Here is a 25590-nt window from a genome sequence, read left to right on the forward strand (position 1 = left end):
ATTCCTTTTCACTTATATGAGAAGAAGTTATGAATTTATAAGTAAGACTATATCAGATTTTAATCATACAATGAAAATCTATCAGATACACAAAAACTAGCATGCTACGTGGTTTTCATTCTTATATGTTAGCTCACAAGGTTGTGATTTAAAAAATAAAAGATGCTACTGAATAACAAGTTGAAAGAAATAACTTACTGGTTTCCCAAATACAGCAAAGCAAACAGGTTTGGACAACAAAAAGTTTTTCTCAGTTTCATCTTCATCAAATATATCCACAAAAGGATGCTCTTCTGTTTTCTTTTGAAAAGTCATAATACCAAATACTATAATAAGAAAGAGCAAGATTGTTAAAGTGCCTAAATTGGTGGGAGCAGGCAGCCTCGGCTAGGGAGAGCTGGAATATCCTGTGAATTTACTTAGCCCAGAAACTATTCCACACCCCTAAACATATTGATATTCTCAGTAATTGAAAATAAATTACACTCATTTATGAAAACAATAATTAGCTTTCAGTTTGAACAAAAACAAAATCTAACTATATGCTATACAAAAGAGACCTCAAAATGTTTCTGAAAGATTAAATCAAGAAAAATATAGATGAATGCACAAATATGTTATTATGTATTATATTACAAATCAAATTGAAGTTAAATATTATATGTACATACACGTGCACACTATCTCTGTATAAAACGTGTATACAGAGTGTATGTGCATGTATGTGGGTAAATTTTATACAGAAATAGAAAAGGTAATGGCAGCTAAATTTATTAGATTCATAATTTCACATTTTTAGAAAACTGGGTTGATTCTATGAAAAAAAGTTTGTACATTTCTTTACTTCATAATATTTTATTACATTTATTTGAAAATTATTTTTGGAAACTCTCTGCTATTTTGAGCTATTAAATGCTCAGAATTAATGGATTCCTAGGCACAAAATTTCAGTTTTAAACATTATAACCACAAGAACTAAGTTTTCAACTTAAACGGTCCTTTTCGAGTGAATTGGAAACAGACCACGTCATAATTATTTTTATATAAAGTTTGTTTTTGTACACAGACCATGTCTTATTTTCAAGCACTTATACACAATTTGTATATTTAAAATATTACATAGACTCATAGAATATGTCTATCACATAGATAGTAAAAACAACGTAAGACTTTTTTTTTTTTTTTTGAGACAGTCTTACTCTGTCACCCAGGCTAGAGTGCCATGGTGTCAGCCTAGCCCATAGCAACCTCCAACTCCTGGTTTCAAGTGATCCTCTTGTGTTAACCTCCTGAGTAGTGGGACAACAGGCACTGTTCACAACGCCCAGCTAATTTTTCTATGTTTAGTACAGAAAGCACCTTGCTCTTTCTTGGGCTAGTGTTAAACATCTGAGCTCAAGGGATCCTCCTCCCTTGGCCTTCCACAGTGCTAGGATTACAAGCATGAGGCACCACACCCAGCCAAGACGCATTCCTTGACCACAGTAAAATAATGTTAAAAATAATTATACAAGTATTTTCAAAAACTACTAATTCTTGAAAATTAAAAAGAAAAAAATGAATAATATTCTTTGAAATATTACTAGATTAAAGAAAAAAGTACTAACAAAATTTAAAATACTAACAAAATAATGGTAATATTATTTATTGGAACTATTAAATAATTAAAATGATATAGAGAAAATATTTTCTAAAAACCAATAATGTTCTATTAGACCATTAATAACAATAAAAAGTTCTCACAATTGCACAGAAGCTACAAAAGAGGTATGAAATGTGCGTTAATGATATATAGGTTCGCTAACTTTAAAATGTTGCTGACAGATACTAAAGAAGACTTGAATGAATGAAGAACCGTAATATATTTTTGTGTGGGAAAATTTAATTTGGTAAAGATACCAATCATCTTCAACTTAATACATAAATTAAATTATTGCTTGTTGTCTCATTCTGTGTAAATGTGTGTGTATGTTTAAAGAGCCATGAATGAAGGGGTCCCAGACCTCCCAAATGTACACCCAGGTAAAATATGATAAAGGAGGCATTTCGAATTGGTGGATAAAGGATGAATTGTTTTAGATAGCTGGTTATGTATAAAGAACTCTCAAAACTCAACAGTAAAAAATAACAAATCATGGTCTCATTAGAAAATAGGCAAAGGATCTGAAGAGACATTTCACCAAAGAAGCCATGCAGATGGTAAATAAACACATAAAAAGATGTTAAAAATCATTAGTCATAAGAGAAATGCAAATTAAAACCGCAATCAGGCAGTACTACACACCTATCAGAATGGCTACAATAAAACAGAGTGACAACACCAGATGTTAGTGAAGATGTAGAAAACTCAGGTCCCTCATACCCTGCGCGTGGGAATTTAAAATGGTACAGTCACTCTGGAAATTAGTTTGGCAGGTCCCCCAAAAAACTAAAATGCAAACATCTCATACGACTCAGCAGTTGCATTCTTTGGCAGTTAACCCACAGAGAGGAAAATGTATGTTCACACCAAGACTCATACATGAATGTTATAGCAGCCATATTATAACAGCTGCAAACTGGAAACAACCCAGATGTTCTTGAAAAGATGAATGGTTACAAAAACTGTGGTATATCTTTATCACGGAACACGACAGTAATTAAAAGGAACGATATTGTGCTGATTCACAATGACTTGGATCAATCTCTAGAGAATTATGTGGAGAAGGGGAAATGTTAATCCTGAAGATTACATATTGTCTTATTTCCTTCATATAATATTTTTGAAATGACAAAAATATATGGGGAACAAATGAGTGTTTTGCCAGACATGATGAAATGGGTAGAGTGGAAGGGAAGTCAGTATGACTGTATAGGAGTGACATGGAAGGTCTTTGTGGTGAGGATAATATTCCGTATCTTGACTATATCAGTGTCAATATCCTGGTTGTGGTCTTGTACTTCAGTTTTACAAGATAGTATCACGACAGAAAGTATGTAAGGGGTATACAGGATCCCTCTGGATTATTTCTTACTACTGCCTGTAAATCTACCATTATCTCAAAATGAAAAAAAGTTTAACTAAAGTATTATCTAGCCACAAAATATATTTAATATGCTTAGTGAAATAAAAGAGGGCTGAAAATACAAACAAGGTAAAAAAAAAAAAACTACAAAAAATGACAGAACAGATTTGAAAAAGATTCAAGTAGATGTATATAAATAAAAACTATAAAAATGAACAATGAAAATTTAACCATTGTACAAACAGATCATACAACTAAAAAGAGAATAAATGAACTGCCAATAAGGTGTTAATTATCCAGAATGAAGTAGAAAGAACAAAAATAGGAGAACATTAAAGAGGCTAAGGGACATGGTTAATACCAGGAAGTTCTAACCATTCCAAAAGGAGAGGAAAGAGAAGGGACAAGACATGTTCAAAACCACTGTGATGAAGAATTTTCCAGAACCATCGACAAGAAGATATCTTTAGATTGGAGAAGTAAAATATATACACCGTGTGTGAGGCGAGCAGAGCCAGCCATGAGACCAGAAGCCAAACTCAGGATCCGACAAGGTGGCTGCACTGCCCCACAGGATCCTCTAGGAAACCCAGCGTTTGCTGGCCGCACCAGTTCCTGGCATTAAAGCCTGTTATTTCCATGTGGCCTGTCAGTGGTGGCCCCTAGGGATTCTTCCTTTGAGGGAGAAACTTTTAAACTCAAACTCTTCTTTCCAGAAAAATACCCAATAGCAGGTCCCAAAGCAAATTTTCTTGACCAGAACTTATCATTCTAACATACACAGGTTGTGAAGAACAGGTATTTTGAAAGATAAATGGTCCCTAGCACTGTGGATCTGCACAGTTCTGCTACCAATCCAGGCTTTGTTAAGTGCTCCCAATCCAGGTGATCCATTAGCAAACGACGTAGAGGATCAGTGAAGACCAACAAAGCCCAGGCCATAGAAAGAGCTAGAGCATGGGCTAGGCTATGTGCTGTAAATAATATTTAAATCAATCCATCAAGTGTGCATCACTTCTCCTGTTCTGCAAAGAGTTCTATGGACACAGTCTTAGAAACATCACAGAATAAAAGCCTAGACATCTTCAGTCCTTTAGTGATTAAATGCACATTAGCAAATCTATATCATGTCCTGATTTACTGTTGTAAAATATGAGCAGAAGCTAGAAGTATCACCTGGATAGTTGCAAAACGTTTAAAAACAGTGGCCACTCTCTTTTATTCATTTCCCCATCATGGTTTAAATATAAAGCACTACGAGTGAAGGTAGTTGTAAGGGTTAGCTGCAGGGGTGTGGATATTTTTTTATTTTATTTTACTTTTTTTTTTGAGGAGGGAAGTAGTTTTATTTTAATTTTATGGGTTCCTTCCCCCCTTTTTATTGGTGATCTAATTGCACTGGTTAAAAGCAGCTAAGCAGTTCTTTTTTTAGCAGTTTCAGAGGGGGCTGGGTTTGAACCCGCCACCTCTGGCATATGGGGCTGGCGGCCTACTCCTTTGAGCCACAGGCACCACCCCAGCTAACCAGTTCTTTAGAATCCTCGCTAGCCAAGTCTAACTTGAGACATGGACAAGCTTGATTTTTTGAAGCAAAACAGGAACATTAAACAAACATCACCATGCTTGCTAAACAAACATCACCATGCTTGCTAATAACACTCGACTTTACTGTTGTAGAGTCTCCCCTTTAAAAAAAAAAGCTTGTGATCATTTTGTATGGTATGTCTGGAAACGTCTGTGAATGTCATGTGCTAGTAAAACATTTTTTGTTAGTCTAAAAAAATAGAAGTAGAGAATATATCATGAAGTAGGATAAATTCAAAGAAACTCATATGAAGAAACAAGATGGTAAATCCACAGAATACAGAAGACTAAGATGCCTTCTTTGAAAGCACACCTGGAAGAAAAAAGATAATACCCCAAAAGGAACAGCAATTAAACTGATAGCTGACGTTGGAAACAACATTGACTTGAGAGGAAAAAATGTTTCAAGCTAGAATTGTGCATTCAGAGAAGCTGTGTCTCTAAAACAAGGGCAAAATGAAGTATTTTCAGATAGGCAAAAACTGAGAGAGTTCATTGCCAGCAGATCCTCCCCATGGGATATTCTAAAGGATCTACTTCAGGCAAAGAGAAAATGATTCCTGCCAGTAGGTCTAAGAAACCAGAAAAAAGTGGGCAAAATTATTGATAAACTATACAAAATGAAAATAATGCCCAGTTTCTGAGCTTAAAAAGGAAAATAAAGCTAGAATGAAATCAATGGGAATTGACAGTATATACATGGAGAGGATAGGACAGGAGTTTTAGCATTCTAATGCCCTTGTGTTTTTCAGGGGAGTGTAAAGATATAGGTGCAGACTTTATTAAATGCACATGTTAGCATCTAGACCGTGACATTGAACAGACATAGATAGCATAATTTTTAAACAAATAGAAAGAGAGAAAAGGAGTGAGTAAAAGGGTAAAATTAACAATCTTAGATAAGAAAGAAGAGGCAAAGAAGACAAATTTTTGAAATGGGGCAAATGAAAGTAAAATAATATGGTAGAAATAAATTCAAAGAAGTCGATAATGTCAATAACTCTAGTTAAAAGGCAAAGTTTGATGGGCTAGATTTTAAATATCAAGATCTTAGAACAAAAATCATTTTGCCACAAAGACATTTGCACCTGAACGCTTGTTGCAGCTCAATTCTCAATTGCAAAGACATGGAAGCAACCTAAGTGCCCATCAACCCATGAATGAATTAACAAACCATGTATATGTATATGGCAGAATACTATTCAGCCATAAAAAGATGACAACTTGAGTCTTTTGTGTTTACCTGGATGGAGCTGAAACATTCTTCTTAGTAAGCATATTCTTGAAATGAAATGAAATACATTCTACTTATCTCAAAAATGGAACAAAAAGTATCCAACATACTCAATACTAATATGAAGCCAATATATAGAAAACTACATGCCCCCACATGAAAGAAAAAACACAAGTTTAGTCTATCGAGGATGAGGGGAAAGGAGGGAGAGCGGAAAAGGGAGAAGGGAGGGCAATTGGTGGGATCTCACCTAGTGTGCACAAGGTGAGGGTGTTCAGTAAGCCCCTGGGTAAAGGGATCAACTACAACTTGAACTTTACCTTAGAATTAAAAACAATTAACCTAAATACTTACGCCCTCATATTCATCAAAAATAAAATGAAAAAAAAAATCATATAAAACAAACAAAAAAATCAAGATCTTTGCAAAGGCACACTCTCCTGGTTCTTTTTACATCATAGCCAGGGCCTGAAGCTCTTAAGGTGAATAATTCCTTTGTTCGTGCGGTAGTGCCTCTCCAGTAGGGTTGGGCTGACACTCCACTTGTGTTGCTATTCTAGAGGTTTTGAGGGAGGGGAAGGAAGATCTTGTGGAGGGCAAGCATTGCCTTCTGCCCCCCACCCCGGGTGGGAGAATGTAGGCTGCATGAAAGTTTATTGATATGTGGGTTCTCTACCATGATTTAAACCTACCAGTTTAACATCCTGGCAAGAACACTTGGAGTCCTCATTCACTGCTAGTAAATTTCCTCCAAGCTTGGAAAAAACAATGGCCTCTAGTAAATGAGGTGGAAGTGCCAAAACTGCCTTGTCAAGTGCAGAGAAAATGTGTCAAAGGCTCATGGAGGTGGTATGTCAGGTGGATCTATGTGAAGCTAGACAATTCCTAAGCTGACTCTGCTCTTTGGGATGGCCAGAAGACACTCCCTTCATTAAGGCTGGTGAAGGGGCCACTAGCATTATTAAGAATCTCAGGGGTAGATGTCCTTTGAAGGCCAAGGTTGAGGGTAGAGCTTGATCTGTCTTATATACCCTGCACGTGAAGGACACTTCTATTACTTGGTATTATTCCATGGCTGGGCATTCATTCTACGCCAGAGCCAGATGATACTGTTATGACACTAGGTTCCCCGGTATCAGTGAGGATGACAAGTTCTGGACAAGCAGAGGCCAGGTGCAAAGTAGATGTAATTACAGTAATGGAAGCAAGTCGAGAAGGGTAACCACATGCAAGACCCAGAGTGATCTGTGGCAATGGCTGATAGACCATGACATTCCCTGGGGTAAGACAAATGGGCAGTAAATGACAGAGTTTATTGACTTGATTATCTAGAAAAGACGAAAGATCAAGTGAACCAACAGCTGATGTCAGCAGTCACAGAGGAAAACTGCAATCCTTACCCAGTATTCATCCCAGAGCCCATCTTTAGAAAGGAAGGTTAGGAGCCCCCAAGAAGGGACTGTGCGGCACTGTAACAAGTATTTAAGTAGTGTTTCTCTGATCCTTTTTCAGGGGAACCTACGAGTAACTGAAGAAATGTATAATGTGGAAACTGGAATTTCTTCCTCCTTTTAAGGGCCAGTGTACACAGTCTGAGCTGATATTAATACCAGGGGGTTCCAAAATGCCATCACCACCACCATCCCAGCCCATTAAAGTAAGGACAGATAAAGAATAAGTAATAAATCAAGTCTTGGTTCAAGTCTGTCTTACACTGCACCCAAAAGGTCAGTGGGATCATCTCATTGTTATTCTCCTTGTCCCTGAGTGGGATAGCAGATGGCAAAACCTTCACAGTGGTTTCCTTCTTCTGGAGTAAAAGCCAGTGATCTGGAACATTCTGAGACATTTTCTCCAAGGTGAAGGACAAGTTTTTGTACTTTGCACCTTCTATGTCTAAAAAAGAGGCACAGGATTTTGTAGGCATCCTTGGTGTTTAGAAAGCATGAAGCACACTTGGGAATATAGCTGTCAACCCACTTACTGAGTGACTTGGAAAACTATCTTTTTTGAGTGGGCCCAGTGCAAGACAGAGCTCTGCAGCAGTTTCAGGCTGTGGTATCAGAAACCTTGCTTCCTGGGCCACCTACCTGGCCAGATCCCACAATGCTGAAGGCATCATCTATGTAATGGAAGGATGCCTTTGATAATCTCAGGAAAGTCACAACAGGGGCCCCTCAGGGCAGATTCTTGCCATCTTTAGCAGATAATTATTTCCTATTCAAGGAGCAACTCTTGGCATGCTCCTGGGCCCCAGTGTAGAGTGAGTACCTGGCCATGAGATACGAAGTGCTATGCAATTAGACGTGCCCTTCACGTGCAGGGTCAGATCAAGCCCTAAAGTTGGGTGGATGGAGCAGCAATCCATTAAATAATAAAAATGGACATTGGGATCAGGTCTAAGCAGATATGGAGGACACAAATAAGTTCCGTAAGTAAGGAGCCCAGACCCTCTGTCCCAACTGTCTCTTACACACTGATATCTCTCTGTGTTCATACCACATATGGGATTCACAAGGAACAGCTGATAGAAAATGAAAACAATATTCATGGAAGAATCACACGGTATTGGTGCATGCTGTTTATGGAATGCTTCCAGGCTTTAGTTCTACTTGTGATGATCCTGGAAAAAAAGGCAATTAGGGGAAATTCTCCTGACAGGCAAAAATTTAAGCAGTATTCCAAGACTGGAAGCAGTATTCCATTGACCTCAATTTGGAGGTCAATCCTGAATGGCTTTATCAAGGGCCTAGAAGGAGCAAGATCAGAAGATCAGAGAAAAAAAGTTCTGGAAAAGAAGCATGTGATTGGAACTATGAGAGTGGTGTTGCAAACACACCCCAGGGTGACCTCCAGCGAGTCACACTTACATAATCTTCTTCCCTTCAGTGCCAATGGGATCGGTTACTTGCTTCTAAATAAAGCAAAGGTGAGAGAAATGTCACTCCCATCATTAGATCACATCATATAAGACTCCATCTTAGCAGCCTGGAGAGAGACTGCCTGTTGGCTTGGAAGAAGTAAGCTGCCATGTTGTCAGAGGATCACATGGCAAGGAACAGTGGGTGGCCTCTGTAGCTGAGAGCAGCCCCTGGCAACAGTCAGTAAGAAAATGGGGACCTCAGTCCTACAACCACAAAGGGATGACTTGCCAACAACAGGAAGAACATGGGAGTAGATTCTTTACTACTAGATGCATTTGAACTGGGCCCAGGCCTGCCAAACAACAATGACAATGACAACAAAAAACTAGCCACTTGGGAGGCTGAGGCAAGACAATAGATTAAGCCCAAGAGTTTGAGGTTGCTGTGAACTGTGATGGCACAGCAATCTACCAAGAGTGACATGGTGAGACTCTGTCTCAAAAAAGAAAAAAAATTAGCAGCTTAAAACACACACATTTATTACGTCACAGTTTCCATGACCAAGGGTGCTGGCATAGCTCAGCTGGGTCCCCTGCCTAGGGTTTCATGAGGCTGCAGCTTGGTGTTGACTTAGCTGTGCTGTCATCTAGAAGTACATTTGCTCTGTGAAGTTTGGGTTTGTCTCGGGGCTGCATTTGGAGTTATGGAGGGCCATCTGTGGCCTTGGAGCCATAGATTCCTCACTGGATTTGGTTGAGGGAGACATGAGTCTATTAGGGGCTCAGTAAAGGTCCCACTAAATCCTCCTGCTGCCACCTGGTCATTTTTGACTCTACAAGCCAAACTAGTTAATGAACTAGTAGGTAGACATAGGGTTGTTGCTGTGTAATTGAGATGAGGGATGTATTTCTTGAACTCAGTGATTCTCTGAGACACCTCTTGATACTTTCATGTCCATTGAATGGGTAATTGTAGCAACCAAAACCTCACAAAGACATAGTAACCAGGGGCTTAATTCTTCGAAGATCAAAGCTGTTTATCCAGATAGACAAACAACACAGAACCGCAGAAGTGCTGGCCAGGGATACGGAAAATCCAGAATGGGTAGCAGAAGAGATGAAGAATTACCAGACCTATGATAAGTTGCAGTGGATTCTGTAGGTTGCCCCATTTAATCTTCTTCTTATAAGTCCTTTTCTTTTAGAAATTGGGCCTAGCCACTACCTAAAAAAAATCAGTGATGGTGGGATGGTGTGAACTTACCATGGGAGAAGAGTGGATATGAGAGGTACAAAAGGCAGAATGTATAAAATGCTTTTAGTTCCCCGTCCATACCCACTCGACATGTACCTCTTCTATGCATGGCCAGTCTAACTTCCAAAGGCTCTCCTCCGGGTACCAGAATCCACTCTGCCTGAACACAGGGCAGACAGGAAGTTGCGGGGAATCAATGCTCTGCCATAGCAGCTTTCAACCAACAACTGATGGGAGTTGGTGAATAAATCTCTCAGCTCCCCTGCCCTCTAAGAGGGGATAACTCTGAAACAAGCAACCCGCTATTCCCTAGTTAAGACACAGAGAAATTTGTTTGATAACATTCCCTTTACAAGTTTCATTCCCCTCCGTCCTGCTGTTTTCTGGGATTACTTCCCATACAAACTACTTACCTTCGAATTTTTGTCTTAGGATCTGCTTCTGGGTGAAACAAAGTAAGACAAGGTTTGAATGGAAGTGGTTAACTATAGCATAAAATAATTGAAAACCAGAATTCTACAAATATCTTAAGAGTTGTTATCCAAGATAAAAACATTGCGCAATAGCTAACTCATATTCAAAAGTGTTAGTCTCCATTATGAAATAAGAACAGAGCTAAAGATTTTTCACAGTTAAATGATCCAAGTCAATACAAAATGCCAGAACTGACATGATCATCTTTCTAGTTCTTCATAAAAGTAATACCAAACAATAATTAAATATTTCTTTTAAAAAAATTGTGACTTCTCAATTTTGAATTAACAATATAATCTATAATATCATAGTATGTGTTTATGCTATAATTCTATACATTTAAAAAATGTTTCGTTACACTGATAGCAGTTAAGAAACTTTAGCAGTGGATTTTGAGATTCAGACGGTCACGTCTCCTGGGAAACGTAGCACTTCCGTCTACGCTAGCTTGGTGCCGCTCCACTCCATCTAATGCTCTTTTAGTAGGCGTTCAGCAAATATTTGTGGAATTAATATATATTAGTCGTTGAAAGGACAGTTTTAAAAAGCGGATTTACAAAGAGATTCCGAAGTTTAGTTTTGCAAGAAAAGGAACTGGACTGGGGTCCCCGCAGGAGGTGAGGATGCACGTAGGCGGTGGGCAGTGACCCGGCTGACACCTGGGAAAAGGCTTCTTACCTGGCGGCTGCGGACGCTACAGCCCCGACCGTAACAGGCTCCGCAGGCTCCTCGGAGTTGTTGATCGGTTGCCGGGGAAACCCGGAGCGGAGGGCGGGGCCCAGGGGGCGGGGCCTAGGGGCGGGGCTCGAGAGGTGGGGCTGTACTTCCTTGATTTTTTTATTCTAAATATTCACTTTGTGCCTAATTTTGTAGACATAATTATAATAGACTCCTTTTCATAAATACAGAAGAGAGGGCACATACGCCGTCCGTTTATGTTCACACACACGAAATGGAAGAAACCTTATTTTAACACAGAACCACCAGACTTCAGAGCCAGCACTGTTCCACCACACGACACTCGCTGCCCCATTTTTAGAATCCACAAATGGTTAGCCTCAGACAAAAATATGTGGCAAAGTCCGAAATTTCCATCTTCAGGAGATTAGAAATAAATTCTTTGGATCTCACAGCCTCGGTAAAACACTGATTTTATTGACTGTCGGAAGAAAAAAATAGGCAACAGAGAGATGAGGGGAAACCATCTACACTCAGTGAAGGACCATCGGTTAGCACATTTCCAAGAAAGTAAGGGCAGAAGTGAGTGGGGGAAAAAAAAGACCGATTTGGGAATGGATCTGTCCTGCAACTCGGAGGGCACGCTTCAAAAGAAGGAACCCAATTTCAAACCTTCTCCCTTTTTCCGAAGCGCGGAGGGAGACAAAGGAGACTCAATTTATCCCGCGATTTTTTTCTCCGCCCAATTTTCTCCTGCCCTCACCAAAGATGGCGCCCTCCGCTTCCACCTTCGGCAGCACGCAGGCTCTGGGAGCCTCTACCCAGCCTCTCTATGGTACGCCCTCCAGCCCTGCGGCCGCGTGCCTGGGGCAGGGCTGGCCTGGGGGCGGGGCGCTGGGATCCGGAAACATCTGACCTGTGGCTGGTTCTTTAGCCACGGTTCGGTGTTTAACCTGGCCAGACCTGGTACCCGGAGTCTGAGGCTCTTACTCGCCACGTTTCCTGGGCGGTCTGGCGGCTGATGCCCAGTCGTGGGGCCCTCATTTGGTCTCGCCATGCCTGTGGCGGCCGCCCCCATCATCAGCTCGGTCCAGAAGCTGGTGCTGTACGAGACCAGAGCTGTGAGTACCCGGCGCGGGGTGGGGCGGGAGGGTGGCTGCAAACAGGGTAAGTGGAGGGCCCTACGGCAGAGGCCGCATCCCCCTCTTCATCCTCAGTCTCAAAGCTCTGTTCTTGCACAGCCTTGGGTAATAAGGCTTTGGGGAATAAGGCCCCTCCAGGGCCGTGCCTGGGGTCTCCACTCTATTTTCGCACCTGGGGCACTGCTGTGTTCGCTTGTACTTGTCTGCACACTGGAAACAGGTGCTTGTGATGCTCCAGGAACTGTTCCGGAGGTTCTGTATGAGTTATTGTATTCTTTCCAGCTTTCAGAAAGTCTATAAAGTTCTAAAGTTAACAAATTACAGTACAGGCAGGGTATGAAAAAAAAAATTGACCTAAGACGCGGTAACTTATTTCTTCCTCTTCCACGGTATATCATTACCGTGAATGGTGTTAATTATGTGTAATGGTATTGCAGATTTTTGGGGGGTTTTCTTATTTGAAAGGAAGACAAAACTTATTTTGTTTGAAGACAGCTAATTTGTTGGGATAACATTATGTTGGTCTTCACTTGATTTTTTTCAACATAGCATTTTTTAAAAATTTTCAAATGGCCATGTAGATAGTGAATAAGCAGATCAGTTTTTATGTATTTAGGTTGCTAGTTCCTCAATTAAGGAAATGGTGTATTCAGAACTTCAGACTTTGTCATTTTTGTGGCTGGAAAGCAAATTTGGTACATTATATCTTTTCTAAGTAGGGGTACCACAGTGATATTAGGAACTGAGTTTAAGATTACCCACCTACAGAAATATTGAGAAAATATTCACAAACTACACATCTGAAAAATGGCTGATATCTAGAACCTACAAAGAACTTAAACAATCAGCAATAAGAAAAATCAAGCAACTCCTTTAAAATGTGGGCAAAAGACGTGAATGAAGTTTTTTCAAAAGATTATAGACAAATGGCCAGCAGACATATGAAAATGTGCTCAAAGTCATTAATCATCAGGGAAATATAAATTAAAACCACAATGAGATACCACCTTACCCCTCTCAGAATGGGCATTATTAAAAAATCAGAAAACAGAAAAATGCATTAAAAGAGAACATTTATACATTGTTATTGGGGCTATAAATTAGCACAACCTCTGTGGAAAACAATATGGAGATTCCTCAATGAATCGCTTGCTATCTACCCAAAGGAAAATAAGTCATTTTATCAAAAAGATTCCTGTACCCAAATGTGTATTACAGGACAATTCACAATTGCAAAGGTGTGGAATCAACCTAAGGGCCTATCAAATGATGAATGGATAAAGAAAATGTATACACACACTCTCTCTCTCTGTCTCTCTCACACACACACACACACACTTCCCATGGAGTACTACTTAGCCATAAAAAGGAATGAAATAATGTCATTTGCAGAAACATGGACAGAATTGGAAAAAAAAAAAAAAGATTATCCACTGCATGGTCACTAGATTGCATAAGCTGGGTAGTTGCATAATACTATTCACATTGCTGTGGAGTGTCTTATAAACTATTTCAGTGAAACTTGGGTTGTCTCCATTAGAGGAGTACAAGAAGGTACTTAACAGTTTCTCAGTTATAATGTAGTCCTAGTAGCATGTCTGGCTTATGTAATTTTGAGTACAGAATCATTGTTGATCTTAAATTAATTTTGCTGATCATTTTATTAGATCCAGACCAAGAGATGAAATTATGTAATAAGGTGTATTTGCAAATATCTTCAGTTCTCTGAAGAGTCTTGCAGAAGTATCATTTGACATTGAAATTAAACCTACTGTATGTAAAATGTGCTGGTAAATGTTCCTAGTTAGAAACATAAATAACTTAAAACACAGACCTTTCAGTTCATTAATCAGTCGAACATTCATGAGAATTAGTTGTTAGTGTTTTTTCTAAGGCACCATTCATATTACAGGACTCTTCTGCTCAGAAATCTTCAGTGGCCCCTACTCTGAGGAGAATAAACTCTGAATCCCTTAGTTTGGCATTCAAAGCCATAATTGATATGTGTCTTCAACTTGTTTGTTTGGTTTTATAGCTAATGTCAATTCATGAAACATTTATTGAAGATTATCTATGTGCCTTTATGTGCTTTATTCTGCAATAAAATTGCATTGCTTTCAGTTCCATATGTCTACCTTGCGTTTTTCTGTTGTTCTGTATTCTTATAACGTCTCTTCATTTCCTGGCAAAACCTTGCTGGTCCTCATAGCACAGATCTGGTATATGCCTTACAAATAATAGACTCTCGGTTGATGAGGGGGTGTAACACAAAGAGATGTGTATTCTAGAACCCAGCTGTAACCCTTCCCAGACACCTAAGTAATGGAAGCTAATTCTGGTCAGCTTGGTGAGGAAGAGGTATATTTGTCAGAAGGATTCTGGAGGAGCCATTGTGTGGAATCATTGGAGGACCCTAACTCTCCAGCCTCTGGTAAATCAGAAGCAAGACAGCAGGGTTGAGAACCCTCTCAGTGGCTGCCCAAAGCAGCATAGGTGCTGGTGGAAAGGATCTGATTGAGCGAGCTATGATTGGATATCTTGGGTATTTGGTGGACAAATCATGGCCAGGGAGTGTCTGGCAGTAATAACTTGGCTGTGGAAACACCCTCTTTGTATCAGGGAATGGTTGGGGCTGGGCAGCTGTCCTGAGAAATGTCTGCTGTGCTGAATCACTGAACCTTGGTTGTGTTATTAGTTAAGTAGATAATTCTTTTTAGTATTTTTGACTTGAAAAAGATGTAAGCAGATATTTTATCCTTATAAAACCTTTAAGTGGTCAATGCTACTACTTCTGCTGCTATTATTTGAGGCAAAGAAAATTTAGAACAGTGCTACTTAAAGTGTGTTTCAGGTGCCAAGAATGTAGATTGAGGAAAGGATACCTTCTTCAATATAGGGTTCTGGGAAAACAGGATATCCATATGCAGAAGAATGAAACAGTCTCCTTTCTTACCATATTAAAAAAAATCAATTCAAAATAGACTAAAGACTTCAATATAAGACCTTAAACTGTAAAGATACTAGAAGAAAATATAGGGGAATTACTTCAGGACATTGGTGTAGGCAAAGATTTTATGGGTAAGACTCCAAAACCGTAGGCAACAAAGCAAAAATAAACAAATGGGACTATATCAAACTTAAAAGCTTCTGTGCCAAAAAGGAATTAATCAAAAGAGTAAAGAGACCACCTATAGAATGGAGAAAATCTTTGCAAACAATTCATCCAACAAGGGACCAATGTCAGAATGTATAAGGAACTCAGAAAACTTAAAAATAAATAATATGATTAAAAAATGGGCAAAGGATCTGAATAGACATTTTTCTAAAGAAGACATACAAATGGCCTACAGGTGAATGAAAAAGAGTTTCACATTACTAATGATCAGAGAAATGCAAATTCAAACCAGTTAGTATGGCTTTGTCAAAAAGACAAAAAATAAATGCTGGTAAAGATATGGAGAAAAGGGAATTCATATATACTGATGGTGGGAATGTAAATTGGAGTAGCTGTTATGAAAAGCAGTGTGGAGGTTGCTCAAAAAACTAAAAATAAAACTACCATAAGATCTGGCAATCCCACTGGGTATATATACAAGGGGACTTTAAAAAGTTAATGGAAAATGTAAAAAATAAAATATAAACTATTTCTCAATATAAATTCCATCAAGGTTAAGACACTTTTGTAAACGATGATACTGGCCATTTAGTCCATCCCTAAAGAAATGAGGGCCCTGAGAATTTAACCATGTTAATGCAGTCTTTTACATTATTAACTGCAGAAAAATGGGTGCCCTTTATAGATTTTTTTAAGATTGGAAACAAAATGAAGTCAGAAGGAGCCAAATCATGAATGTAAAGTGGGTACCTAATGATTTCCCATGAAAACTGTCTCAAAATTGCCCTTATTTGAGGAGAAGAATGAGTTGGAGCATTGTCATGGTGCAGAAGGACTCTCTGGGGAAGATTTCTGTATTTTTCTGCTAAAAGTTTGGCTAACTCTCTCAAAACATTCTGATAATAAGGAAGATATATTACATGTTCTTTGGCTCTTCAGAAAGTCATCAAGAAAAATGCCTGAGCATCCCAGAAACCTATTACCATGGCCTTTGCTTCGGGTCACTTTGGCTTTGGCCAGGCTGCTTCCAACCTCTTGGTAGCCATTGCTTTGACTGTGCTTTGTCTTCAGGATCATCCTGGTAAAGCCATGTTTTATCTTTTGTTACAATTCTTTGAAGAAATGCTTGAGGATCTTGATGCCACTTGCTTAAAATTTCCATTAAAAGCTCTTCTCTTGTCAGCAACTGATCTGGACACAAGTTTTGGCACCCATCAAGTAGAAACTTTAACTTCAGCTTTTCAGTCAGAATTGTGTGTAAGTTAAACCAGTTGAGATTCTGTGGTGTTGACTATTGTCTGTGCTGTTACCTGTCAGTCCTCTTCAGTTAGGGCATGGAAGGGATGAACTTTTTCCTTGCAAATTGATGCGGATGGTCTGTTGCTGCCGACTTCATCTGCAACTTTACCTCATTCTTTCTTAAAAAACTTACCCGTTTGTAAACGTAAACTGTTCATTTCTTTGTGACATTATCATTATATACTTTTCATAGAGAATCAATGATTCACCATTCTTCCACCCCAGTTTCGCACAAATTTGATGTTTGTTCTTCAATTTTATTTTATTTTATTTTATTTTTTTATTGTTAAATCACAGCTGTGTACATTAGTGCAATTGCCTGTACCCATTCTAAGATGCACCATAGATGTGGCCCCACCCATTACCCTCCCTCCACCAAAACCTCCCCCGTCCCTTCCCCTTCCTTGGCCCTTTCCCCATAGTCTTGTGCTATAGTTGGGTTATAGTCTTCATGTGAAAGCTATAAATTAGCTTCATAGTAGGGCTGAGTACATTGGATACTTTTTCTTCCATTCCTGAGATACTTTGCTAAGAAGAATATGTTCCAGCTCCATCCATGTAAACATGAAAGAGGTAAAGTCTCCATCTTTCTTTAAGGCTGCATAGTATTCCATGGTATACATGTACCACAATTTGCTAGTCCATTCGTGGGTTGATGGGCACTTAGGCTTCTTCCATGACTTAGCAATTATGAATTGGGCTGCAATAAACATTCTGGTACAGATGTCTTTGTTATATTGTGACTTTTGGTCTTCTGGGTATAAACCTAGTAAAGGAATCATAGGATCGAATGGCAGGTCTATTTTTAGGTCTCTAAGTATTCTCCAAACATCCTTCCAGAAGGAATGTATTAGTGGGCATTCCCACCAGCAGTGTAGAAGTGTGCCCTTTCCTCCACATCCACGCCAACATTTCTGGTTTTGGGATTTTGTTATGTGGGCTACTCTTACTGGGGTTAGGTGATATCTCAGAGTAGTTTTAATTTGCATTTCTCTGATGATTAAGGATGATGAGCTTTTTTTCATGTGTTTGTAGATTTTACGTCGGTCTTCTTTAGAGAAGTTTCTCTTTAAGTCCCTTGCCCACCCTGAAATGGGGTCACGTGTTCTTTTCTTGCTAATAAATTTGAGTTCTCTGTGGATTCTGGTTATTAAACCTTTATCGGAGGTATAACCTGCAAATATTTTCTCCCATTCTGAGGGCTGTCTGCTTGCTTTACTCACTATGTTCTTGGCTGTGCAGAAGCTTTTTAGTTTGATCAGGTCCCAGTAGTATATTTTTGATACTGCTTCAATTGCCTGGGGAGTCGTCCTCATAAAATATTCACCCAGGCCGATTCCTTCAAGAGTTTTCCCTGGATGGAGGGAGGGGGGTGGGGCCTTAGTGTGTGTCACACTTTATGGGGGCAAGACATGATTGCAAGAGGGACTTTACCTAACAATTGCAATCAGTGTAACTGGCTTATTGTACCCTCAATGAATCCCCAACAATAAAAAAAAAAAAAGGAAAAAAAAAAAAAAAAAAAAAAGAGTTTTCCCTGCACTTTCTTCAAGTATTTTTATAGTTTCATGTCTTAAGTTTAAATCTTTTATCCAGTGAGGGTCTATCTTAGTTAATGGTGAAAGGTGTGGGTCCAGTTTCAATCTTCTACAGGTTGCCAGCCAGTTTACCCAGCACCATTTGTTAAATAAGGAATCTTTTCCCCACTGAATGTTTTTAATTGGCTTGTCAAAGATCAAATAACGGTAAGTAGCTGGATCCATCTCTTGGTTCTCTATTCTGTTCCAGACATCTACTTCTCTGTTTTTGTGCCAGTACCATGCTGTTTCTATCACTATGGATTTATAGTACAGTCTCAGGTCTGGTAGCATGATTCCCCCTGCTTTGTTTTTATTGCTCAGTAATGTTTTGGCTATTCGAGGTTTTTTCTGATTCCATATAAAATGAAGTATTATTTTTTCAAGATCTTTAAAGTATGACAATGGAGCTTTAATAGGAATTGCATTAAAATTATATATTGTTTTGGGCAGTATGGACATTTTAACAATGTTGATTCTTCCCAGCCATGAGCATGGTATGTTTTTCCATCTGTTAACATCTTCGGCTATTTCTTTTCTTAGAGTTTCATAGTTCTCTTTGTAGAGATCTTTCACGTCCTTTGTTAGGTATACTCTCAAATATTTCATCTTCTTTGGCACTACTGTGAAAGGAGTAGAGTCCTTGACTGTTTGTTCGGCTTGCTTATTGTTGATATATATAAAGGCTACAGATTTATGGGTGTTGATTTTGTAGCCCGAGACATTGCTATATTCCTTGATCACTTCTAAAAGTTTTGTAGTAGAATCCCTAGTGTTTTCCAGATATATGATCATATCTGCGAAGAGTGAAAGTTTGATCTCTTCTGACCCTATATGGATACCCTTGATCGCCTTTTCTTCCCTAATTGCAATGGCTAAAACTTCCATTACAATGTTAAAGAGCAATGGAGACAATGGACAACCTTGCCTGGTTCCTGATCTAAGTGGAAATGATTTCAATTTAACTCCATTCAATACAATTTTGGCTGTGGGTTTGCTATAGATGGCCTCTATCAGTTTAAGAAATGTCCTTTCTATACCAATTTTCTTAAGTGCTCTGATCATGAAGGGATGCTGGATATTATCAAAAGCTTTTTCTGCATCATTTGAAAGAATCATATGGTCTTTATTTTTAAGTTTGTTTATGTGTTGAATTACATTTATAGATTTACGTATATTGAACCAGCCTTGAGACCCTGGGATAAATCCGACTTGGTCATGGTGTATAATTTTTTTAATGTGTTGTTGGATTCTGTTTGTTAGGATCTTATTGAGTATTTTAGCATCAATATTCATTAGTGATATTGGTCTATAATTTTGTTTTCTTGTTGGGTCTTTCCCTGGTTTGGGGAGCAAGGTGATGTTTGCTTTGTAGAATGTGTTGGGTAATATTCCTTCTTTTTCTATATTTTGGAAGAGGTTTAGTAGTATAGGTACTAGTTCTTTTTTAAATGTTTGGTAGAATTCTGACGTAAAGCTATCTGGTCCTGGGCTTTTCTTTTTAGGGAGATTTTGTATAGTTGATGCTATTTCAGAACTTGATATAGGCCTGTTCAACATTTCTACTTCATTCTGGCTAAGTCTTGGTAGGTGGCATGCTTCCAGGTATTGGTCGATTTCTTTCAGATTTTCATATTTGTGAGAGTAGAGTTTCTTGTAGTATTCGTTAAGGATTTTTTGAATTTCTGAGGGGTTGTTATTTCATCATTACCATTTCTGATTGATGAAATTAGAGATTTTACTCTTTTTTTCCTGGTTAGGTTGGCCAAAGTTTTATCTATTTTATTGATCTTTTCAAAAACCAGCTTTTGGATTTATTGATCTGTTGTTTAATTCTTTTGTTTTCAATTTCATTTAATTCTGCTCTGATTTTGGTTATTTCTTTTCTTCTGCTGCGTTTGGGGTTTAAGTGTTCTTCTTTTTCCAGTTGCTTGAGATGTTCCATTAAGTTATTGACTTCCTCTCTTTCCGTTTTCTTGAGGAAGGCTTGCAGTGCTATAAATTTCCGTCTTAGGACTGCCTTTGCAGTATCCCAGAGGTTCTGGTAATTCGTGTCTTGATTGTTGTTTTGTTCCATAAATATGGTGATTTCCTTCTTAATCTCGTCTATAACCCATGTATCCTTCAGCATAAGGTTGTTTAGTTTCCATGTTTTTGTATGGGTATGCAGATTCCTGTTGTTATTGAGTTCAACTTTTATTCCATGATGGTCTGAGAAGATGCAAGGAATAATTTCTATTTTTTTAAATTTTCTGAGGTTAGATTTGTGTCCTAGGATGTGGTCCATTTTGGAGTATGTTCCGTGGGCTGATGAGAAGAATGTGTATTCAGTTTTTTTGGGATGAAATGTTCTGTAGATGTCTGTTAAGTCCAGATGTTGAATGGTTGAGTTTAAATCTAAAATTTCTTTGCTTAGCTTCTTTTTGGAGGATCTATCCAGGACTGCTAAAGGGGTGTTAAAATCTCCAACTACTATGGAAATGGAGGAAATCGAGTTGCTTATGTCTGTTAGAGTTTCTCTTATAAATTGAGGTGCGTTGTGGTTGGGTGCATAAATATTAATAATTGAGATCTCATCATATTGAGTATTACCTTTAACAAATATGAAGAGTCCATCCTTATCCTTAATTATTTTGGTTGGTATAAAGCCTATTGTGTCTGCGAACAGGATTGCAACGCCTGCTTTTTTCTGCTTTCCATTTGCCTGGAATATAGATGACCATCTCTTCACCTTGATTCTATATCTGTCTTTTAATGTAAGATTCTTGGATGCAGCAGCTATGTGGCTTGAGTTTTTGTATCCAGTTGGCCAACCTATGCCTCTTTAGAGGACAATTTAAACCATTCGCATTAATTGAGAGTATTGATAAGCCTTTCAAGAGACCGGTGGACATTTTTAATCCTTTTGCGATTGTGGAAGTTGGAATTTGATCAAAAATTTTCTGGGTGCGTTTACTTTTGTGGTGGAGAATTACGCTGGTCTTTATGGAGGATAGGTCTAAGAATGTCCCGGAGAGCTGGTTTAGTTGTGGCAAATTTCTTCAACATGTGAATGTCGTTGAGGTATTTAATTTCTCCGTCATAAATGAAGCTCAGTTTAGCTGGGTACAGGATCCTGTGTTGAAAGTTATTTTGTTTTAGGAGATTAAAAGTCGATGACCATCCTCTTCTAGCTTGAAAGGTTTCAGCAGAGAGATCTGCAGTTATTCTGATATTCTTCCCCTTGTAGGTAATGGTTTTCTTTCATCTGGCAGCTTTCAGAATTTTCTCCTTCATATTAACTTTAGTGAAATTGATTATGATGTGTCTGGGGGATGTCTTATTTGGGTTGAGTCATGCCAGAGTTCTGAAACTGTCTGCTCTCTGAATTTCGGAATCTCTTGGCATGTCTGGAAAGTTCTCCTTCATAATCTCATGGAGAAGAGACTCTGTGCTTTGTGAAGCCACTTCTTCACTTTCGGGGATCCCTATAAGACGAATATTGATTTTCTTCAAATTATCCCAGAGCTCTCTGAGAGAGTGGTCTGTTTTTGCCCTCAATTTCTCTTCTTCTTTGAGGGTTTGGGAGCATTCGAAAGCTTTGTCTTCAATGTCAGAAATGCTTTCTTCTGCTTGCTCCATTGTGTTACGGAGAGATTCTACTGCGTTTCTCAGATCTTTGAGGGCTGCAACTTCTTGTCTCAATGTGTTGAAATCTTTGGTCATTTGGTCTTTTAATCCGTTGAATTCTTGAGATAACTTTTGGAATTCTAATTTGATCTTATTTGCTATCCAGATCTTGAATTCAATTTTTGACATCTCAGCTATTTGTTTGTGCATGGGGTCTTGTGCTGTTTCTGCCCCTTTGATCTTTGGGGGAGTTGATCTATTCTGATTATTCGTATTTCCAGAGTTTTTCTGTTGATTTCGCCTCATGATTGTTTTTTACTGTTGCCTCTGGCTGTCCTCAGAGTTGGGGAGGTGTCTCTCCAAAATTAGACCCCAGTGGGATCACTCTATTGTTGTTGGATCTTTGTAGGGAGTGACCTTGTGTAGTTCCTCTGGGGCTGCTCTAGCTAGGGAGTTCTGGTTGTGCAAGCAGCTCTGGTTTGTGACACACCTGGATCCAACAACAAGGCTGGGGGTGTTGCTCACAATTCTGGGAGTGCCAGGCGCCCAGTGACTTTGGCACAGAGAGCCCAAGGCTCCAGCAGTCTCTGGCCGGGAGAAGAGCTGTGCACAGAGGCAGGGAGGGCTCCAAAGGGCACGTAGCTACCAGAGTCCCTGTCCAGATGAACGGGCTAGTGTGGAAGCTGGGAGGACACAGGAGGGAGGACGCAAGGTTGCATGGCTCCTGCAGTTACTGGTCAGGGAATGTGGAGGCCCGGTGGGTGCGGGTCACTGGTCGGGGGTCACTGCACAGCTCTTATGGAGGTGTGGGCGGCGCCAAGCCCAGGAGTTTGAGGTTGCTATGAGCTGTGACGTCACGGCACTCTACCCAGGGCAACAGACCAAGGCTCCAGTGTGCCAAAACCGTCTCACTCTGCCCCTAAGGATTAAGGCTGTAAGGCAGCTCAGTCCCTGCCTTTAGGCTGCTCAGTCAGTAGGTTACTTTGACCTGCCCAATCCTTGCTCTGAGACCCTGAGGGCTGAGCTTGCTGGGGCAGTCTTTCACAATGGCTTCCTGCGCCCAGCTTAGTGGCTCAGTCTGGGGCTGCAGACAATGCCCAAAGTTCCCCACACTCCTGCTCAAGCTCTCCCCAAGGCAGTTCAACTGAGTGCCAAGTCCAAGAACACCGAAATAGTTCACAGGTAAGGCCTTTCCGGTTTGCAGTCTCAGTGCCGCTTGTACTTATGGTTGCTGGCGTGATTAGGTCGATCAAACACACGCAGCCACTTGCCAGTTTTCCACTGTTTTTGTCCTCCTCTTGGAGTCCAGAAGTCCCTTGCTGGCTCCCTGTATCCTCAAAGGGATGATTATAGGCAGATCCCACCGGCCAGAGATGCCTGGAGTCTTGTCTCCCCAGACTCGCTGTTCCCAGTTGCAGGGAAGCTGTTACTTGGCCGCCATCTTTAATCCATCCGCTGTTCTTCAATTATAGCAGAATTCATGTTGCTCTGATAGGGGCTCTTTTCAAAAGTATGTCTTATCCTTTTTAGGGCCTAAAACTAGATCCTGTTCAGAATATTTTATAGCAAGTTAATAGATTGTTTTAGTACAAAAAATTTTTGAAATCATGCATATTTTTCTCAATACACTTTTTCATGAACTTTTTGAGGTCCCCTCATGTATTAAAAGGGAAGGAAATTGTATGTAGGAGAGATATCTGCACCCTTGTGTTTATGTGCAATAGCCAAGATATGAAATCAACCTCAGTGTTCATTGAAAGATGAATGGATAAAGAAAATGTGGTATATATACACAGTAAAATACTAGTGAGCCATAAAAAATAATAAAAATCTTGTCATTCATGGCAATATGGATGAGCCTGGAGGACGTTAGTTAAATGTAGGGCAGGCACAGAGGGATAAATACTGCATGTTTTTGCTCATACGTGGGAGCTAAAAGATCATTGAGCTCATGGAAGCAGAGAGTGGAATTGTGGTGAGTAGAGGTTGGCAAGAGTAGAGAGCAGGGGAGGATAGGGAGAGGATTGTAAAAGACACTGTCTTATTTTCGGGGAAACAGGGTATTACATTGTAATATATAATGACATGATTACGCAACTCACCATAATACAGAATCAGTGGGATCCCTGAGCTTATTTTCATGCAACTAGATGGTCCCGTCTGGGGGTGATGGGAGATGGTGAGACAAAAGAGTGTTGCTGCTATAAAACCTGCCACCAGATACAGCTTAGTTGTAACTTGCCACTCACTGATAGGGTTTTGATATGAGTCTGCAAGCAATTGATTTATATGGTCTCTGTACAGTCAAACCTCTCTGCTAATGATAATCTGTATTTGCAGCCGCTCCCAGTGCTGCCGCCTTGGCTCCACCTCAGCTCATCAGCATCAGATTCTCATAGGAGCGTGCAGCCTCTATCCCTTGCATGTGCAGTTTCAGTGGGGTTTGCGCTCCAGTGAGACTCTAATGCATTAGGGGTTTCAGCATCACTGTGCCTATTTCATAGCAAAGATGTGAACACATTACCAGTTGGCTTTAAAATGGGTAGCTGAACAGAGTTAGGGCTGCACGTGCCTGCATGTGTGTTTTGTGGGGCAAAAGTTATTAGGATAATCTTTACTCTTACTAGTTCAAAATTGTTAGTTTATACAAGGTCAGACAATTAAGTTCATGAACTCGTCCCAGAAAAAGTGCTACATTCCTCAGTACTGACTTGGCCATCTGGTGACCATAGTGATGTCAGGCAGGAGGTATTTAGCAGTTTTTCTAGGATGAGTTTGCAAACTTAGTTGTCAGACCTCATATGATAGTAGCTCTGGTAGCCATCCCAGAAAAAGAGCCCCAGAATTGGTTTGAAGGGCAGACTAGGTGCTGGCATCAGTGCACAGCTTTGCAAGTTGAGGGGTACCTTGGAGGTGACCATAGTGATACTCAGCAGTGAGGTATGTAGCACTTATTCTAGGATGAGTTTGGGAACTTAATTGTCAGACCTTGTATATATATGTACCAGTTCATGCATTTTATGCTTTGTTCCAATAGTTCCAAAAGAGGAACTTATGGAACCTTCCTCCCTACCTGAAAGGTTCCAGACCCAAGAATAAAATCATTCTGAGACACGAGACGAAAGGAAAACGGAGATCCATTTCATGCAGTTAAAATGGCCTTAATCCACCTAGAGTACAGGAGGGGTAAGATTCCTGACCAGTGAGAAATCCATGCGTGGGCCATGGCGGACGGGGATTTGAAGGGTTGGGGCAGTCAGGATTGGTGGCATTCCTGTTTCCTGGGAGAGCCACGAACCTGACCCTGCCTGGGTGGGGCAAGTACTCTCGATTCTGTCACTACCCTTATCTCACAAAATGGGATAAAATAAAACCACATCACGAGGAATACACCTTACTTAATTAGCCTTGCTTTGTGTAATCAAGAAATGGGAAAAAATCTAGGGTATAGTTGGCCAAAGGACTGGAGTGGGGAACCAAAGGATATAAAGTGGGAGAGAGAAGCCTAGAGATTTGAAGCTTCTCCAGGAGTAAATCTGTGAAACCCTAATGAGTGAACGTGGAGAACTTTGGAGGGTTGTCCACCTGTGCCTGTGGGCTGCTTGCAGATTATTTGAGGACTGTTTTGCTTATCTGTGGTGTTGGATGTAGCGAAAAGTATGCACAGACCTTTTCTTTTTTCTTGTCAGTTTTTGTTAGTGATTGTGTATTTATATTTTTTAAATCTCTTTTTATTTTTTAAATGTTTCAGTTTT

The 25590-nt window shown here is 39.7% G+C and overlaps 2 protein-coding genes and 1 pseudogene across 4 annotated transcripts in view; 2 read left to right on the plus strand and 1 right to left on the minus strand.

The window, feature by feature from the left end:
- AK9 (adenylate kinase 9) overlaps positions 1 to 11160 on the minus strand; it is a 178436-nt gene extending 167276 nt beyond the window's left edge. The window contains 2 exon segments of the mRNA XM_053590600.1: positions 199 to 326; positions 11094 to 11160. Of these exon segments, the coding sequence (XP_053446575.1) occupies positions 199 to 315 (117 nt within the window). The 5' untranslated portion in view covers positions 316 to 326; positions 11094 to 11160.
- On the plus strand, positions 1983 to 3996 carry LOC128585537 (ubiquitin-conjugating enzyme E2 N-like; annotated as a pseudogene).
- An 834-nt stretch (positions 11161 to 11994) lies between the features above and the next one.
- FIG4 (FIG4 phosphoinositide 5-phosphatase) overlaps positions 11995 to 25590 on the plus strand; it is a 120932-nt gene continuing 107336 nt past the window's right edge. The window contains exon 1 of one of the 3 annotated variants that reach the window (XM_053591538.1): positions 11995 to 12214. In XM_053591538.1, the coding sequence (XP_053447513.1) occupies positions 12115 to 12214 (100 nt within the window). In that variant the 5' untranslated portion in view covers positions 11995 to 12114. The remainder of the gene's footprint in view (positions 12215 to 25590) is intronic. The other 2 variants (XM_053591536.1, XM_053591540.1) reach the window with 2 other exon arrangements.

Source organism: Nycticebus coucang, chromosome 5 (genome assembly GCF_027406575.1).
Source record: "Nycticebus coucang isolate mNycCou1 chromosome 5, mNycCou1.pri, whole genome shotgun sequence".
In the NCBI taxonomy this organism is placed as follows: domain Eukaryota; kingdom Metazoa; phylum Chordata; class Mammalia; order Primates; family Lorisidae; genus Nycticebus; species Nycticebus coucang.